Genomic DNA, 20,326 nt, shown 5'->3' on the forward strand with positions numbered 1-20,326 from the left:
AAGCTCGAGACCCCGGGTCTCGACCCTGCCCTGTGCAACTGGGTACTGGACTTCCTGACGGGCCGCCCCCAGGTGGTGACGGTAGGCAACAACATCTCCACCCCGCTGATCCTCAACACTGGGGCCCCACAAGGGTGCATTCTGAGCCCTCTCCTGTACTCCCTGTTCACCCACGACTGCGTGGCCACGCACGCTTCCAACTCAATCATCAAGTTTGCGGACGACACAACAGTGGTAGGCTTGATTACCAACAACGACGAGACGGCCTACAGGGAGGAGGTGAGGGCCCTCGGAGTGTGGTGTCAGGAAAATAACCTCACACTCAACGTCAACAAAACTAAGGAGATGATTGTGGACTTCAGGAAACAGCAGAGGGAACACCCCCCTATCCACATCGATGGAACAGTAGTGGAGAGGGTAGCAAGTTTTAAGTTCCTCGGCATACACATCACAGACAACTGAATTGGTCCACCCACAGAGACAGCATCGTGAAGAAGGCGCAGCAGCGCCTCTTCAACCTCAGGAGGCTGAAGAAATTCGGCTTGTCACCAAAAGCACTCACAAACTTCTACAGATGCACAATCGAGAGCATCCTGGCGGGCTGTATCACCGCCTGGTACGGCAACTGCTCCGCCCACAACCGTAAGGCTCTCCAGAGGGTAGTGAGGTCTTCACAACGCATCACCGGGGGCAAACTACCTGCCCTCCAGGACACCTACACCACCTGATGTTACAGGAAGGCCATAAAGATCATCAAGGACAACAACCACCCGAGCCACTGCCTGTTCACCCCGCTATCATCCAGAAGGTGAGGTCAGTACAGGTGCATCAAAGCTGGGACCGAGAGGCTGAAAAACAGCTTCTATCTCAAGGCCATCAGACTGTTAAACAGCCACCACTAACATTGAGTGGCTGCTGCCAACACACTGACTCAACTCCAGCCACTTTAATAATGGGAATTGATGGGAAATGATGTAAAATATATCACTGGCCACTTTAAACAATGCTACCTAATATAATGTTTACATACCCTACATTATTCATCTCATATGTATACGCATATACTGTACTCTATATCATCTACTGCATCTTAATGTAATACATGTATCACTAGCCACTTTAACTATGCCACTTTGTTTACATACTCATCTCATATGTATATACTGTACTCGATACCATCTACTGTATCTTGCCTATGCCGCTCTGTACCATCACTCATTCATATATCTTTATGTACATATTCTTTATCCCCTTACACTTGTGTGTATAAGACAGTAGTTTTGGAATTGTTAGTTAGATTACTTGTTGGTTATTACTGCATTGTCGGAACTAGAAGCACAAGCATTTCACTACACTCGCATTAACATCTGCTAACCATGTGTATGTGACAAATAAAATTTGATTTGATTTGATTTGAATTCATTAGGGGCTGGGTTGAAAATCGACCAACCTCAGATTTCTCACTTCTTGTTTGGATTTCCTCTCAGGTTTTTGCCTGCCATATGAGTTCTGTTATACTCACAGACATCATTCAAACAGTTTTAGAAACTTCAGAGTGTTTTCTATCCAATACTAATAATAATGTGCATATATTCGCAACTAGGACTGAGGAGCAGGCCGTTTACTCTGGGCACCTCTGGGCACCTTTCATCCAAGCTACTCAATACTGCCCCTGCAGCCATAAGAAGTTAATAAAGACATTATCTTATTACAATCCACTATAATCTTTCAATAAGTAAATCCTAGAAACACAACACATTCATTCTCGCACAGCCCTTGTGTTGAGGAGAAAATAGAGCAGAGCTAGCTAGCTTCGGGCTGGTGTACAAGCAGAGCTAGCTAGCTACTATACAGGTTGGAGTAAAAGCAGAGCTAGCTAGCTAGCTACAGGCTGGAGTCCAGACTGAACAGCCCTCTCCCCAGCCCTTGTGTTGAGGAGAAAAGAAAGCAGAGCCAGCTACAGACGAGTCCAGACTGAACAGAGCTTGTTGGATAGCTAATGGCTGGACTATAAAGAGAACAGAAAGAGCTCCCCTGCAGCTGAAAAGATGGTGCCTGTGCATCTGAGATGGCGAGGTGCCCGTGCCTGAGGCAGTGTGATTCAGAGCAAAATCAGAGCATGGGTCCATTTAACCCTAGCTGGGCATAGTTGTTTCATGTAACACACTGTATCCAACTATCCATGTATTATCAGAGCTGAGGGAATTCTGACGGAGTTAAGGTGACAGAGCAAACTACATCATGAAACACACAGAACATTCTCAGAAATCATACACGAAAACAATACATTAATTAATGGAACGCTGGTCTTTGTGGGAATTGTCTTGGCAGGCTGAGCTGTTCGTTTCACAACTCGTCACATTTCATGACAGGACGACAGGATGCAGTTGGCTGGGACTGTGGAGTACAACAGTGTGAAAAGTATACACTGTTTTTTGTGCTATTTTCTGTGCTTCAAAAACAGAATCCAATGGAAGTCTTTTAGATAATATTATTCCTCCTTTATGACCACCAGTATCCTAACAACAAGATCAATTTAAATATAGAAATTACATTAAACTATTTGACCGGTAACACAAACCATACATCTCCAGAATGTCATTACACTTAAATGAGTCACAAGGTTAAAAAAAACAACATCAAGCCCATCCTGGGTTTTGTGACAAACAAAATAGGAGTCACATGACAAGCCCCATTTTCACTGTCATGACACACACACATGCACATGCACACACACCCACGCACACACACATACACACACGCACATGCATGTGCACACACACACACTGTCATAACGCATACACGCAGGCACACACTGTCATTCAATCAATGCAAAAGTGCTTGGTAATGTGAGAGGAAATGGACACAATGGGAAAAGCGTGACTGTCCAGTGAAAGTTCAAACTAAAAGGGCCAGCACTTTCCATCATAAAACCAACATATTACATTTTGTTCCATTCAGAATTTGATTAAAAAATCTATTTTAAAATGGGAACTTTAAGGCACCCGTCATGTGGTCGTAATCCATTCAGAATGACTTGCTTACTTGACGGAAAAGGTTTAGATGAGATTAGATAAACTGATTGAAAGATGAACTGATAAGAATTGAGATTTGAATCCCTCCTACAGTAGCAGTAGCCTAGTGAATTGGAGCGAGAGGCTCATGACTAGGCTTATTCTACAGGTTCATTGGTATGCACAGAGAGAGCGAGAGAGAGAGAGAGAGAGAGATGGAGAGAGGAAAGGAGAAAGAGAGAAAGCGAGAGAGAGTGAGACAGTGAGAGAGAGAGAGAGAGAGAGAGAGAGAGAGAGAGAGAGAGAGAGAGGTGATAGTGTGTGTGAGAGAGGGGGGGCATATAAGTGTACAGCATGAATAATGAGGAATAGACCTCTGTGGTGACTTATTGGCCAGCCACATTACTCAGATTCGCTTTGAACTGCCGCCCCGTGGGCCAAATCTGACAGGACAAAAGACAGATCTCTCCGCTGGGTTCAAAACTTAAACCCTGTACTAGTTGATTAGTCACCCTGTCTGACCAAGCAGCAGCACAATGTGCTGTGTCACCGAAAACCTTTGAGCCAGCAAAACCTGGCTGTCTAAAATACAGCAAGAAAACATGGTTGGCACTAACAGTATCTATGAAGCACGTATCTGTAATGCGTTATGCACACACTCATGATGATGATGATGACATTATGAGCTATCCTATGTGTTTATATATAGCTATAACTCATGATGAGTATGTTTATAGTGTTAAAGAGCTGAACTGTCATATGGCCTTTTGGAGCAGACTCTGCTTCCTGCAGAGAAATGTTCCTCCCACATCACACTCTCCATCTGCACCGTGCTGCTAAACTCTCCCTGCCTGCCAAATCTAGCCATGGACAAATATATACACACACGCACGCCCCCACACACACACAAACACAAGTGTGCAGGCATACTTATAGGCACAAACGCAGCACACACACACACACGAGCGCACACGCACACACAGCTTTACTCTACAGGTATTATCTTCTCTAAAATGCTGCCCTGGTGATCTCCTGTATACAACACAGTGACACAGATAGTTCTACCTTCCTAGTCAACTTTACTCTGTCCATCACATTGGCTCGGCAAGGCATGCTGCAGGCATATTGTAAGCTTACTGAGAAACTGAGAAACACACGGATCTCAATCCAAACATTCGGATGATGAAAGACAAATCTTGAAATGTGAACGGTCTATTATGGCCGCAATCAAACTGTAGTTTTCCACGTGTACAAAATTGACATAAAAACCTCTGACACTTTGTTTGCATAATGTGGTTCCATTACACTAGGAGGTGCCTCGCAGAATCATTATGATTGGATGACAACCCTCATCTCATGGTCCAATCTCTGTTCACACAGGGTCACGAGGACTACTGAAATGCCACTGTCCAGTGAGCAGCTATGAAACTGGGCGGTCAAAGACAGCAGTACAATACTACTACAGCCATCTGATAACAAAGGTCAGGATAATATTCGGGATAGCAATATTATCATAGTGATACAATTGCTGTATATCAGTGATTATACCATTGTAATAATGTTATTTCATCATCTCCGCTCCTATACGGAAAGGGAAGCTGCGGGTGGCATGATAGTTAACTCATCATGATGTGTTAACACACAACACATATCTTATAAAGTGTTGTGTTGAAGCACAAAGACATAGTTAAGGATATCTTCTTACCTTTGCCAAGTGGGAGTTTATCCATTTTGTAAAGGTCCTCTTCTGTACGGCCTCTTGTTCATCTGGAATTGAAGAGGTACAGAACATCGTCAATACATGATGTCACACAAGATAACTGCCTACCCTGCTCACAACTGCTGCCTCCCCTGTTTCATCGGTAGTTCGAGCCCTAAATGCTGATTCGCTTACAGTCATGATATATCAGACTGTATACCACGGGTATGATGAAACATTTATTTTTACTGCTCTAATTAAGCTGGTAACCAGTTATAATAGCAATAAGGCACCTCAGGGGATTGTGGTATATGGCCAATATACAACGGCTAATGGCTGTATCCAGACACTCCGCAACTAAGAAAAGCCCTTAGCCATGGTTTATTGGCCATATATCACCCCCCCCCACCCCCCACCCCACCCGTGCCTTATAGCTCAAGTATATTCTCTATTCCCAACGCTTCTTGCAGCCTGTTCAAGTAAGTGCATTCACAAACAATGTGAATATTTAATTGAGTTGTGAGTAGTATCCATTCTGTTTACGAGTGTAGACCTCTGATCTGCGCAGCCCCAGACCACACAGTAATCTAAGCAGGGATATGGCACAGAGTTTCCCAAACTCGGTCATGGGGACCCAAAATGTTGTTTTTTACTCTGACACTCCACAACTGATTCAAATGATCAAAGCTTGATGATTAGTTGATATTTGCAATCAGCTATGTAGTACTAGGGCAAAAACCAAAACGTGCACCCCTTGGGGTTCCGAGTTTAGGGAAAACCTGGCATAGAGGAGGTGAAAGAGGAAGCAAGTTATGCAGTGGTATGGAAGATCAGAGGAAGAGATGAAGAGAGGAGAGATACATTGGTGCATCCTGCAACACAATTACAGCTCCTAGAACGCACATATATAAACATTTAGGTGTACAACAACGGAACATGTGGACATACAGTTGAAGTCGGATGTTTACATACACTTAGGTTGGAGTCATTAAAACTATTTTTTCAATCACTCCACAAATTTCTTGTTAACAAACTATAGTTTTGGCAAGTCAGTTAGGACATCTACTTTGTGCATGACACAAGTCATTTTTTCCAACAATTGTTTACAGACAGATGATTTCACTTATAACTCACTGTATCACAATTCCAGTGGGTCAGAAGTTTACATACACTAAGTTGACTCTGCCTTTAAACAGCTTGGAAAATTCCAGAAAATTATGTCATGGTTTCTGATAGGCTAATTGACATAATTTGAGTCAATTGGAGGTGTACCTGTGGATGTATTTCAAGGCCTACCTTCAAACTCAGCGCCTCTTTGCTTGACATCATGGGAAATCAAAAGAAATTAGCCAAGACCTCAGAAACAAATTGTAGACCTCCACATGTCTGGTTCATCCTTGGGAGCAATTTCCATGTTACACAAGTATAAACACCATGGGACCACGCAGCCGTCATACCGCTCAGGAAGGAGATGCTTTCTGTCTCCTAGAGATGAAAGTACTTTGGTGCGAAAAGCGCAAATCAATCCCGGATCAACAGCAAAGGACCTTGTGAAGATGCTGGAGGAAACAGCTACAAAGTATCTATATTCACAGTAAAACAAGTCCTATATCGACATAACCTGAAAGGCTTATCAGCAAGGATGAAGCCACTGCTCCAAAACCGCCATAAAAAAGCCAGACTACAGATTGCAACTGCACATGGGGAAAATGGGGAAAATCGTACTTTTTGGAGAAATGTCCTCTGGTCTGACGAAACAAAAATATAACTATTTCGCCATAATGACCGTCGTTATGTTTGGAGGAAAAAGGGGGAGGCTTGCAAGCCGAAGACACCATCCCAACCGTGAAGCATGGGGGTGACAGCATCAAGTTGTGGGGGTGCTTCGCTGCAGGAGGGACTGGTGCACTTCACAAAATAGATGGCTTCATGAGAAAGGAAAATTATGTGGATATATTAAAGTAACCTCTCACAACATCAGTCAGGAAGTTAAAGCTTATTGCTTGGTCGCAAATGTGTCTTCCAAATGGACAATGACCCCAAGCATACTTCCAAAGTTGTGGCATAATGGCTTAAGTCAAGGTATTGGAGTGGCCATCACAAAGCCCTGACCTCAATACTATATACAATTTTGTAGGCAGAACTGACAAAGCATGTGCGAGCAAGGAGGCCTACAAACCTGACACAGTTACACCAGCTCTGTCATGAGGAATGGGCCAAAATGCACCCCTTATTGTGGGAAGCTTGTGGAAGGCTACCTGAAATGTTTGACCCAAGTTAAACAATTTAAAGGCAATGCTACCAAATACGTATGCGTAAATGGCTGCAAGGGAGTCAGGCGCAGGAGAGCAGATAGTGGGTAGCAAACAGAGCCTTTTATTTAGGCGAACAAAAAGCACACGGCACAACGAACACGAAATACAATATGGGTTGACATAACCCAGCGCAACCAGACATACATGAAACAGATAAACAATACCACACAAAGACATGGGGGAAAAAGAGGGTTAAATACACAACATATAATGAGGCAAATGAGAACCAGGTGTGTGGGAAAAAGAGACAAAACAAATGGAAAATTAAAAATGGATTGGCGATGGCTAGAAAACCGGCGACGTCGACCGCCGAACACTGCCCGAACAAGGAGAGGCATCGACTTCTGCAGAAGTCTAACTGAGTGTATGTAAACTTCTGACCCACTGGGAATGTGATGAAAGAAATTAAAGCTGAAATAAATCTTTCTCTCTCTACTATTATTCTGACATTTCACATTCTGAAAATAGAGTGGTGATCCTAACTGACTGAAGACAGGGAATTTTTACTAGGATTAAATGTCAGGAATTGTGAAAAACTGAGTTTAAAATAATTTGGCTAAGGTGTATGTAAACTTCCGACTTCAACTGTACTTAATGACTAAACATCGGAGCCAGGACATTACCAGCATCATGATACTCGTTAGTATCGTGGCAAGGAAACAAAACACAAAGCATATTTAAATTATTTAGGAAAACAGCCCTAATGATGGAAACAAACATCATCAAACTCACATATATTTATTTCTCCAAGCTTTAGCTCACAAGTTTTCATTTTTGCCATGTAAAAAATATTATGATACTGGTATCCTCCCGGCCCTACTAAAGATGCACCCAAACCACCTTTAAAAAAACATATATTTATAATACAATCACATATAATGATTAGATATTGACAGGTGTTTGCTCAACTAAATGTCCCATCAAAGTAAGAGTCCTAAGTAGATCAAAGTATAAGCAGAGGAGACTTCTGTTCACAGCTTCACACATCTTGCAGACTCACTGCTCAGTGTCCAACCCACCAATAATGGCATGCATACTCTTTCAGGTCACCCCCAGCCTGCGCTTTTGTAGAGAGGGGGATAATATATGCAGACAGACTCTGTGCCTCATGCATAATGCATTTCTGATTTCACACTACACAAAACATCTGTCGCTTCATAGAAGAAAAGGGTGACTTGCATTGCACAGTGTTTGTAGTTCACTGAACACAGTGACATGTGCATATGTGTCAGTAGGTTGAGCAATGCTGCACATACACAGTGGCCATTTTTAAACATCCGCACTTAAAGTATACTCTCTGGTCACGTGATGCTGGAGAACAGGGCTATGCTAACAATAGATAGCCTCCATAGAGAGAAAAGAACCCATATTAACTCAAAGGCATATAGTGTAATCTGAAGGAGCATCAGTGATGCACATACAGGGATGCCCAGTGAAGCGTACAACATGCATAGTGCTGTATCTGGTTTACCTAGCTAAAACAAAACCTCAGTAAACTCCTTGTTATTTTCTGCACTAACTAAATCCTCGACCATATGCCTTACATTCATAGTATTGCTGTGTCTGTATATATCTGGTTCATGCATCTGGTTCACCTCCATGTAAATCACAATCCAAGCTTGGTTCCTTGTTATTTTCCATATGCATGAACTCAATCATCCACTAAGGATGAGAGGATGGGATGCAGTGAGAGATGACAATCTATAGAAATCACTGCTGCTGGCCTACTTACCACGGAGATACTGAAAGAATCCCGTCACCAGGTTGAGAGAAGAGGTCTTTTTGACGGCTACATCCTTATAGTGAGCCATTATCCACACACACTCCTTGCCTCCTTCCCTGTGCCCTTCACATTGCAAGCTTGTTGTGAGCCTCTGTATGTCTGTCTGTCTGTGGGAGTTGATGATGAAAGGCTATCCACAGTGGGAAAAAAACAGAAGAAAGAGGGGAAAAACAGAGCTGTTCCTTTCCCTTTTATTCCAGGCGGCAGGAAGCAAAACAGGTCTGGGCTGCCTCAGCCTGGTTGGTCGCTTGTTTCCCCGGTGACAACACAGAGCTGAGCTGCTGGGGGCTGACTGCCTGCTGCAGCCTCAATCCCCTCCTACCCCGACTCACACCCCTCACACACACACACACGACCAAACACACAGAGATCAGTGGAAAGCCCTCTAATAGAGACAGATACATACAATCTTTCCCATCCCATCCTTCCCTCCTCTTCCTGTTATTCTCCCAATATCCAGAAGAGCTATTCTTGTGTTGTGTGGATGTGATGTGTGGTGCATGTGATGTGTGCACTGCCCAGCCCCCGCTGCATTGTCTGCTTCCCTCCCTGCCTCCCCAGTAGCCCTGCCTCCCTCCCGCAGCAGCATCCATCTGAGACAGAAGCAGGGGGGATCAGCTTGGAGCACTGCTCAACCAATCAGCACAAGGGACGGCATTGATGTCACAGGCTGCCCTGGCTGCATTATCTCAAGCAGGGTGTGTGTGTGTGTGTGTGTGTGTGTGTGTGTGTGTGTCTGTCTGTCTGTCTGTCTGTCTGTCTGTGTGTGTGTGTGTGTGTGTGTGTGTGTGTGTGTGTGTGTGTGTGTGTGTGTGTGTGTGTGTGTGTGTGTGTGTGTGTGTGTGTGTGTGTGAGTGTGTGTGTGTGTGTGTGTGTGTGTGTGTGTGTGTGTGTGTGTGTGTGTGTGTGTGTGTGTGTGTGTGTGTGTGTGTGTGTGTGGTGTGTGGGGGGGTATGTGTGTGTGTGTGTGTGTGTGTGTGTGTGTGTGTGTGTGTGTGTGTGTGTGTGTGTGTGTGTGTGTGTGTGTGTGTGTGTGTGTGTGTGTGTGTGTGTGTGTGTGGGGGTATATGTGTGTGTGTGTGTGTGTGTGTGTGTGTGTGTGTGTGTGTGTGTGTGTGTGTGTGTGTGTGTGTGTGTGTGTGTGTGTGTGTGTGCGGGTGCAGTGTGTGTGTGTGTGTGTGTGTGTGTGCGTTTGTGTGTGGATACAAGGTTTAGATCTAATCTGCTGTAACTGAAACTATAATTCTGTGGGACACTCAAACAAAGAGTACTGTGTTTTATGCACTATTAATAATGTAATACAATACATAACAATAAATGTATGGCCAGCACAATGCTAGCAGTTCCGTCTTATTAAATTATATACAGTATTACACTAATTTCTTCTAAAATTGAATTATACTAATGATATATATTACGTTAGTTTCCCTCCCACAAAGACCAGAATAGTATCAAGAATATGCTACAATAGCTCAGCATGGGACAACCGTTCTAAATTATTTATTTCATAGCTGGTAGATGGCATCAGCCACCTGCTCTCTGATTGTCAGGGCTATTGTTGTGAGACCAAACTAGATACAGTACCATAGGATTCCCCTAGGGATTTCCCCACAGGCAATCAAGTAAATGAATGCTCTCTGTTGATTAACAGTACCTCAAAACGAGCCTACAATAGTCATTCTACAATGTGAAGGCCACAGTTATAAACTATTTTGATCTGTAACTTGTTTTATTAGAGTTCAAACTATTATTTCTTACTTTAGGTTCAAATGTTCTCTTGAACTCTTCAATTCTCGTGTACCCTCCATACATTGTGCAGTACTCACAGCTGCACAATGAATTTCCGTGTGGGGACAATAAAGATGTAAGGGTATTTGATAGCTCCTGCCTGAATGTATGTGAATACAGTTATTGTCTCCCTCTCCCAGACGCCCACTTTATGACATAGTTGGAGAAGTCTCAATCAGCCTATTGTCTGACTGACTGTGGAGAGAGTGAAACGTTGGACAAGAAACCAGTTGCAGGACAACAAACTGGACTCAGGTCCAGTTAATACTCACTACCTTGTCTGTATACAGTAGCTTCACAATACTAATGACCGTGGTGTTAAAAAGTTTAAAGGGTTAACTTGTCTAAAGTATGGTATCTTTAAAGTTATTTTTTTATTTGTATTTTTATTTGTATTTTTTCTAGTTGAGTATATTATTTATATTGCTTTGTCTTGTCTGTGTGTGTGTGTGTGTGTGTGTGTGTGTGTGTGTGTGTGTGTGTGTGTGTGTGTGTGTGTGTGTGTGTGTGTGTGTGTGTGTGTGTGTGTGTGTGTGTGTGTGTGTGTGTGTGTGTGTGTAAAACTTAATAAACAGAGTTTTAAAAAAGAATTAAAAAGCTTAAAGGGGAATGGAAACACTTTAGATTGACAGTTACAGTTAGCTGGCATTCTAGGGTTCCCCTTCCCCTTTAAAGGCTATAGATTGGATGGAACATGGAAGTGTTAGTGTTAAAATGATAAAGGGATACTTCGGGATTTTATCTACTTCCCCAGAGTCAGAGGAACACGTGGATACCATTTTTATGTCTCTATGTCCAGTACAAAGGAAGTAAGAGGTCATTTTGCGAGCTAGTAGATACCCATAGATTTCCAGTTGTTCTTCTCCAACTTATTTCATACTGAAAACAGAGATGCTTATTGCCAAAATCCCTTTAAAAAACCCTCAACACTGTTAAAAATACTTAATCTATCCTAAAGAGTTAGCAACAATTCACTTTTGTTTGGGGGAAAAGCCTACATCGACTACCATAACTTGCTCATCCCCTGAGTTGTCACTAATGTCGGACACTAATGTTGGGAAAATAGGCCTGGCTCGCAGTCGGCATTCCAATTCATCCCAAAGGTGTTCGATGGGGTTGAGGTCAGGGCTCTGTGCAGGCCAGTCAAGTTCTTCAACACTGATCTCGACAAACCATTTCTGTATGGTCTTCGCTTTGTGCACGGGGGCATTGTCATGCTGAAACAGAAAAAGGCCTTCCCCAAACTGTTGCCACAAAGTTGGAAGCACAGAATCGTCTATAATGTCATTGTACGCTGTAGCATTAAGATTTCCTTTCACTGGAAGTAATGGGCCCAGCATGAACCATGAAAAACAGCCACAGACCATTATTCCTCATCCACCAAACTTTACAGTTGGCACTGTGCATTGGAGCAGGTAGCATTCTCCTGGTATCCGCACAACCCATATTCGTCCATCAGACTGCCAGATAGTGAAGCGTGATTCATCACTCCAAAGAACGCGTTTCCACTGCCCCAGAGTCCAATGGCAGCAAGCTTTACACCACTCCAGCTGACGCTTGGCATTGTGCATGGTGATCTTAGGCTTGTGTGCCCGATAAACAGTTCTGGTGCTGACGTTGTTTCCAGAGGCAGTTTGGAACTCGGTAGTGAGTGTACTGCTTCAGCACTGTGAGTTATGTGGCCTACCACTTCGCAGCTGAGCCGCTGTTGCTCCTAGATGTTTCCACTTCACAATAACATCACTTACAGTTGCCCGGGGCAGCTCTAGCAGGTCTGAAATTTGATGAACTGACTTGTTGGAAAGGTGACATCCTATGACGGTGCCACGGTGAAAGTCACTGAACTCTTTAGTCAGGCCATTCCACTGCCAGTGTTTGTCTATGGGGATTGCATGGCTGTGTGCTCGATTTGACACACATGTAAGCAACGGGTGTGGCTGAAAGAGCGGAATCCACTAATTCGAAGGGGTGTCCACATACTTTTGTATATAAAGTGTATCTGGGACCAGTCTAATACAGCACCACCGTCCTGAATAAAACACACAATAGAATGAATATCATTTAGTACCTGGTTGCTTGTCATATGCAACACAGAAAGCCTTTTATTCTTTCTGGACCACAGCAGCTATTCCTCTAAAAGCTTTTTTCTGACAGACTATTTATACACTAGACTAGTGCTCGTCACACCCTTTCAGTACTACAGTACAGGACCCTGTTAGTCAGGCAGTTCTGACTGAAAAAGCTTTTAAAGTAAAAATAGAAAGAAAAAAAGTACATGCATTGCATGTTGCTGGTATTGAGGGTGGAAAACTCATAAAGTTTCGCTGAATAAACTGTACATTCATCTAGTGTATGAAGGAGCTGTCCAGTCCTGAACTCAGAGAGAGTTCTTGTGCTATTTTAGGGGAATCAGTAGGCTTCTTGGAGCGGCAGGTAGCCTAGTGGTTAGAGTGTTGGACTAGCAACGGAAAAGTTGCAAGATCGAATCCCCGAGCTGACAAGGCAAAAATCTGTCATTCTGCTCCTGAACAAGGAGCTGTTCCTAGGCCAACATTGAAAATAAGAATTTGTTCTTAACTGACTTGCCTAGTTAGATAAAATGATACTGTGCAAGACTATTCTAAACAATGACAATATCAACTGGGTGTCTGATATCAGGTCACATGCAGCTGGTCTCATTTTCTCCAGCATTATATATTAGGCGATTAATTCAATTTAGTTTGCCATACGGTAGGTAAGCACTACAATATGGATGTAGCCTAAGTGGCATTGAAGGGAGGAGCTCACCCTGCTCACCCAGGAGCAAACACAAACCCCATCAACCCCAGAGTAGAAGTCATTTACATGAGTGATGTTGTACTTTAAGCGAGCTTAGGACATGATGATACCTTTGGCAAGAAGCACACTGTAGTGTAGTTCAGCTCCAAAGGTTTCTGCAGGTCACCAGGGACCACTGTAAAAGCCCACTCACTCTGTTGCTCCATTTACCTGACAGCAACAGTACTTTGTAGTCCTGACAAGCATAGAATAATGATATAGGGCTATAGGGCTTGGACTGATTCTGCACTTGACTTCAACCAGTCAAGTTTGAAAAGGCAACATCTGAACTTGCACAGGAAACAGTGACATCTGGTGCGTGGCTTTACAATGACAGAAAATAAGTAAAATTATTAAATGATTCATGTGTGTGGGGGTGGGAGGGAGAGAAAGTGTCAGCAGCAGCTGCCAGGTCCTCTCAGGGTAGAGCTCACAGACTCAATGATCTACAGTTTACAGCTTAAAGCTTGAGTGATATGATCTCATGTATCGAGACTGACAGAATAATCACCACTCTCTCACATCTACAGAAGAGGTTGGTAGGAGGAGCTATAGGAGGACGGGTTCATTGTAATGGCTTGGGCTCATTGTAACGGCTGGAATGTAATAATGGAACGGAGTCAAACGCGGTTTCCATGTGTGTGATACCGCTCCATTTATTACATTCCAGTCAGTACAATGAGCCTGTCCTACTACAGTTCCTCCCACCAGCCTCCTCTGTAGCCTAAATATCCTGCAAATGTATGAATGAATGAAAATGAATGCAACACAAGACAAGTCTGGTCAGAAACGGAAACTGGGCTCTATATAGAGCCATATGACATAGAAATGTCAGTGCCACTTCACAAATCCACAGAGCAAACTGCATACAACCTGTTTGTGCTAAGCTGTGAGGGACCAGAATGAAATCTGGTGGGTGGGTTCTCGCCCTATGCTTATCACTGTGGTTCCTGTAAGGGAGGGTAGTGATCCCACACGGAAGGGGAAGGCTGCCGTTTTACGGGCCCCTAACCAACTGCAAAATTGTGTGTGTTTTTTCGCATTGTTTGTAACATATTTTGTCATAATGTTGCTGTTACTGTCTCTTATGACCGAAAAGAGCTCTGGATATCAGAATAGCGATTACTCACCTCGAACTGGACTAAGATTTTTTCTTCAATGAGTCTGACGCGAAGGATATACTACTTCTCCAAGACCAGGCCCAAATTCCTGTAATTCGCATGAAGAAAAGACGGAAATACAGGGGGCGGAGATCGGGGTGCCTTGTGAGAATTCGTCAGTGTGTGGGTAACCCGCCTCTACCATCCGTTCTATTGGCCAATGTGCAATCACAGGAGAATAAACTGGATGATCTCCGTTCAAGACGAACCTACCAACAGGACATTAAAAACTGTAATATCTTATGTTTCACCAAGTCGTGGCTGAACGACAACACGGATATACAGTTGGCTGGGTTTTCTGTGCATCGGCAGGACAGAACAGCTACATCTGGTAAGAGGGGCAGGAGTGCGTGTCTATTTGTCAATAACAACTGGTGCGCGATGTCTAATGTTAAGGAAGTCTCAATACCTCATGAGGTAGAGTACCTAAGTTGTATATAAGCTAAGCTGTAGACCACACTAAGCTGTAGACCACACTATCTACCACAAACGGATGCTCACACTAAGACCGCACTCAACGAGCTGTATAAAGCCATAAGCAAACAAGAAAATGCTCATCCAGAAGCGCCACTCCTAGTTGCCGGGGACTTTAATGCAGGAAAACATAAAGCCAATTTACCTCATTTCTACCATGTCACATGTGCAATCAGAGGGAAAAAAACAACAACAACCTCGAGACCATCTTTACTCCACATACAGAGACGCATACAAAGCTCTCCCTTGCCCTCCATTTGGCAAGTCTGACCATAATTCTATCCTCCTGATTCCTGCTTACAAACAAAAACTAAAGCAGCAACTACCAGTGACTCCCTCAATACAGAAGTGGTCAGATGACGCGGATGCTACGCTACAGGACTGTTTTGCTAGCACAGACTGGAATATGTTCTGGGATTCATCCAATGGCATTGAGGAGTATACCAACTCAGTCACCAGCACCATCATTAAGTGCATCAACGACGTCGTCCCCACAGGGACCGTACGTGCATATCCCAACCAGAAGCCATGGATTACAGGCAACATCCATACTGAGCTAAAGGCTAGAGTTGCCACTTTCAAGGAACAGGACACTAAATCCCGCTATACCCTCAGGCGAACCATCAAACAGGCAACGCGTAAATACAGGACTAAGATTGAATCTTACTAAACCAGCTCTGACGCTCGTCGGATGTGGCAGGGCTTGCCAACTACTACGGACTACAAAGGAAAACCCAGTGACGCGAGCCTACCAGACGAACGAAATGCCTTTTATGCTCGCTTCGAGGCAAGCAACACTGAAGCATGCATGAGAGCATCAGCTGTTCCGGATGACTGTGGGATCACGCGCTCCATAGCCGATGTGAGCAAGACCTTTAAACAGGTAAATATTCACAAGGCCGTAGGGCCAGACGAATTACCAGGACATGTACTCCGAGCATGCGCGGAGCAACTGGCAAGTGTCTTCACTGACATTTTCAACCTCTCCCTGACCAAGTCTGTAAGACCTACATGTTTCAATCAGACCACCATAGTTCCTGTACCCAAGAAAGTGAAGGTAACCTGCCTAAATGACTATTGCCCCGTAGCACTCAGGTTGGTAGCCATGAAGTGCTTTGAAAGGCTGGTCATGCTCACATCAACACCATCATCCCGGAAACCATTGACCCATTCCATTCGCATACCGCCCCAATAGATCCACAGATGATGTAATATGAATTACACTCCACACCGCCCTTTCCTACCTGGACAAAAGGAAAACTTATGTGAGAATGCTGTTCATTGACTACAGCTTAACGTTTAACACCATAGTGCCCACAATGCTCACTAAGCTAAGGACCCTGGGACTAAGCACCTCCCTCTGTAACTGAACCTTCCTGATGGGTGTCCCCCAGGTGGTAAGGGTAGACAACAACACATCTGCCACATCTGATCCTCAACATGGGGTCCCCTCAGGGTTGCGTGCTTAGTCCCCTCCTGTACACCCACGCATGCTTGGCCAATCACGACACCAACACCATCATTAAGTTTGCAGACGAACACAACACTGGCCACTGGCATTGATGAGACAGCCTTTAGGGAGGAGGTCAGAGAACTGGCAGTGTGGTGCGAGGACAACAACCTCGCCCTAAACATAAGCAAGACAAAGGAGCTGATCGTGGAATACAGGAAAAGGATGGCTGAACACGCCCCCATTCACCTCGACGGGGCTGAAGTGGAGCGGATCGAGAGTTTCAATTTCCTTGGTGTCCACATCACCAACAAACTATCATGGTCCAAACACACCAAGACAGTCATGAAGAGGGCACGACAACCCCTTTTCACCCTCAGGAGACTGAAAAGATTTGTCATGGGTCCTGCCATCCAGGACCTATATGGAAGGCGGTGTCAGAGGAAGGCCCAAAAATTGTCAAAGACTCCAGTCACCCAAGTCATAGACTGTTCTCTCTGCTAACGCACAGCAAGCGGTAACGGAGCACCAAGTCTAGGTCCAAAAGCCTCCTTAACAGCTTCTACCCCCAAGCTATAAGACTGCTGAACAATTAACCAAATGGCCACCCCAACTATTTACGTTGACCTCCCCCTCCCCTTTGTTTGTCCTCGCCGTTTATTATCTATGCATAGTCACTTTACCGCTACCTACATGTACAAATTACCTCAACTAACCTGTACCGCTGCACATTGACTTACTTATATAACCTCTTTATTGTTATTTTACTGTGTTACTTTTGTTTATTTATTAAATATTTTCTTAACTCTATTTCTTGAACTGCATTGTTGGTTAAGGGCTTGTAAGTAAGCATTTCATGGTCAGGTCAACACCCTGTTGTATTCGGCACATGTGACGAATACAATTTGATTTGATTTGAAACCCTTCACTGGCAGTGTGTTTCTTTACATCCTCCTTAGACCACCATCACCAGCCATAAAAGGGGAAACCACAAGGGCTCAGTCAGTCATGTCATTCTGAAAGCTGGACGGTCTGGGGTGGGCTGGGCTAGTCATACACACCACTCTACTCTCCGGTCTCTCCTGGCAGTAAAAGACACGTCAGTGGTAACCTGAGAGTCCCCATCCATCCGTATGAGGAGGATCTGTCGGACTGGATGGATTCCATGGTGCTCTAGTCTAACATTATGCAATGGTTCTGCTAAATGTTTGGATTAAATGACATGGACAGCACTGTCTATGAATGTTCAATTTCAATACTTAGTACTTAACCATGCGCAAACATGTTTCGACCAAAAGCAGTGTGTAAATGGTATACAGATTCCCAATGTCTGAGGCCAAATGTTTCCCAAGGGCAAGTGACAGAGAATTTATATTGACTCTCAGGAAGCACAAATTAATTGGGCAGACTAGAGGATAAATCCTGTCATAATTTCACATGGTTCTGAGGCATAGCGTACTAGACTTGCTTCCAGTCGAAGAGCCCAACCAAAAAACATGTCAGGAAGAGAATTACGTAAATCATCATCAAGATGAGACCATTCAATCCGTCAGTACCCCAACAGCCTGACAGAAGGTGGTAACTTTCTCCACCGGATATCTCCTTTTTGTGACAAGACGTTGTGTTCCCTGTAAGTTCTGGGTTGTGTTCATAAGGCACCAAACGAAAGAAAACAGACAAACTGAGCGGGAGTACCTGGACATTTTCTGTTGCATGCCCTAATGAACTAGCTACTTCAACGTTGGTCTCCACAATGCACGACACTACCCTGGCCTGAAGTCTACCATTCTGTTGATCTGTTCCAGATGTGACCTACCTACAGAATACCTATTTCTTTCAGCCACAAGCTATGGAAACTCAGTAACCTCTACTGGTAGAGCTGGGTACCTTCTTATGAATGGACATTTCAGGGAAAGAGGAAGGATAGAGAACTGCATCTTGTGTAACTTCTGTAAATGTAGCCTACATGAATAGGCTTTTGATCACTGTTGAGTTTACCTGTCAAGCACTCAAACATGCAGGTGGATGTCAAACATATAGGCCAACCCCCTGTTTGGTAAGATGTACACACAATAGATTGTCATTGACTAAGCAAAAAAGCTTTACCTTACACTGACATTGAGCCAGGTTCAAGCCTGGGCATTGCCTAACATTCTGACCACAGAGCTCTCGTTGCAAAATAAATGTACACATACATGTTATTCAATCATTGCACCCACACTGCTCGCGCACGCCAACGAGTGTCTGCTTTGCAAAGCTCTAAAATAGAAGTCAGTTCTATTTGTGATGCTGGACGCGGTGCAAGTCCTGCCTCTCCCATCTCCTCATTGGTTATACCCACATGGGTAATTGAAAGATTAACTGAGGTCAGTCAGTTCTGGTAATACACCTTATTATGAAAGTTAGATTGCCATATAAAGTCCAAAGAAGAAAAAGCCTGGAAGGAGGAGAGATGACTAGAAAGAATTCGGTTGACCGCTTTATGTGTGGATTAATTGTCTGAGTAGAGGACCTTGTGCATTTCAGGTAAAATAACAACTCAACGTATATATCCCAGGACAAATTAGCTAGCAACAGCAAGCTTGCTAAATATGACAAATTAGCTAGCAACTGCCAGCTAGCTAGATAAATTGCCAGAAATGTTTAATACTTTTCGATGTGTCAAAATTAAAACAAATTAATATAATTGGTTCAGTTTGTTTTGATATTTCAACCTGGTGACGTGATTGAGTTTGGTGTGGGGGGACAAAATCAATTTGCACACGATGGCGTGTGACTCTGGGGAAGTAAATCCCAAAGTATCCCTTTATGTCCACACTTACTGTTCAAATTTGACATAGATTAGAAAAAGCTCAAGATAAACGAACAGGAAAAAAAACATCCTCCCAAAGAGCTGGAAGTTCCTTATCGGGTAGCAGTGGTACAACCACACACAGATGTTTTATAACACAGTACCTATGGTAATGAGCGACACACACACACACACACACACACACACACACACACACACACACACACACAATCTGCCTGCTGAATTTATCAGTAACAAAACATCCACACGTGAAGGTGCAGGTTACAAGCACAAATTCGACCCCAATTTGCCACCTACCCCTTTCCCTTGAGCCTAACCCCTTTGATGTTTTCAGACCTGTGAGTTCCAACAATACACTGCTTTTGACCCTTTGGATCTGCAAACATTGACAGGTTGGGGCCAAGAGGAAGGGGTAGGAAGATAATTGGGACTACAGACACTAGACTATCAATTCAGGGGTGGATTTAGAATTTCTATGGGCAAAAGTCCCATAGGTGACGGTTCAAGTTACAAGCTAAAAACCTAGACTCTCAATTCAGGGATGGGCCCTATCAGGGGATGGTGGTGACGACCTGATGCCCTTGTAACAGGAGGGTAACACCAACAGAGAGACTCCCTGTATTGATCTGACGCCTTTCCAAGGACAGACAGGAATGGTATCAGGTTTTACCCATGCCCAGCACACTGACCGTGGATTCGTTGCAGACTTTGGGTTGGGCCACTGACGTCCATTTCAGGGAACAGATAAATTAATAATTTTAGGACTGGCTATAATACAGGGAGTACACCAACGGTATCGTATGCACCATCCGACACAGCAGGGATGAGTCGAGAGAGTGAAACCAATGTCTTTGTTTCCAAGCCTATTCTTAGACTAAATTGGACTTTTAAGCAAGATTGCCTGTGCCTATTTGTAAATCCTAATTTATAATTTCTCCAGGACTAGACTCTGCGGTACAGAAATAGGTCATCCTGTCTGTGTTTGTGGAATCACACTTTCAGTCCTTTTATACT

General features: G+C 43.9%; 1 protein-coding gene across 1 annotated transcript in view; it reads right to left on the bottom strand.

Annotated features, from left to right (window-relative positions):
• The window catches only part of syne1b (spectrin repeat containing, nuclear envelope 1b), a 142,230-nt gene extending 132,987 nt beyond the window's left edge, over positions 1–9,243 (bottom strand). The window contains exons 1-2 of the mRNA XM_042329845.1: positions 8,761–9,243; positions 4,720–4,781 (exon numbers count right to left, since the gene is read on the bottom strand). Of these exons, the coding sequence (XP_042185779.1) occupies positions 4,720–4,781; positions 8,761–8,839 (141 nt within the window). The 5' untranslated portion in view covers positions 8,840–9,243. The remainder of the gene's footprint in view (positions 1–4,719; positions 4,782–8,760) is intronic.
• Between the last annotated feature and the right edge of the window lie 11,083 nt (positions 9,244–20,326).

The sequence above is a fragment of the Oncorhynchus tshawytscha genome, linkage group LG11, assembly GCF_018296145.1.
Source record: "Oncorhynchus tshawytscha isolate Ot180627B linkage group LG11, Otsh_v2.0, whole genome shotgun sequence".
NCBI classification, from domain to species: domain Eukaryota; kingdom Metazoa; phylum Chordata; class Actinopteri; order Salmoniformes; family Salmonidae; genus Oncorhynchus; species Oncorhynchus tshawytscha.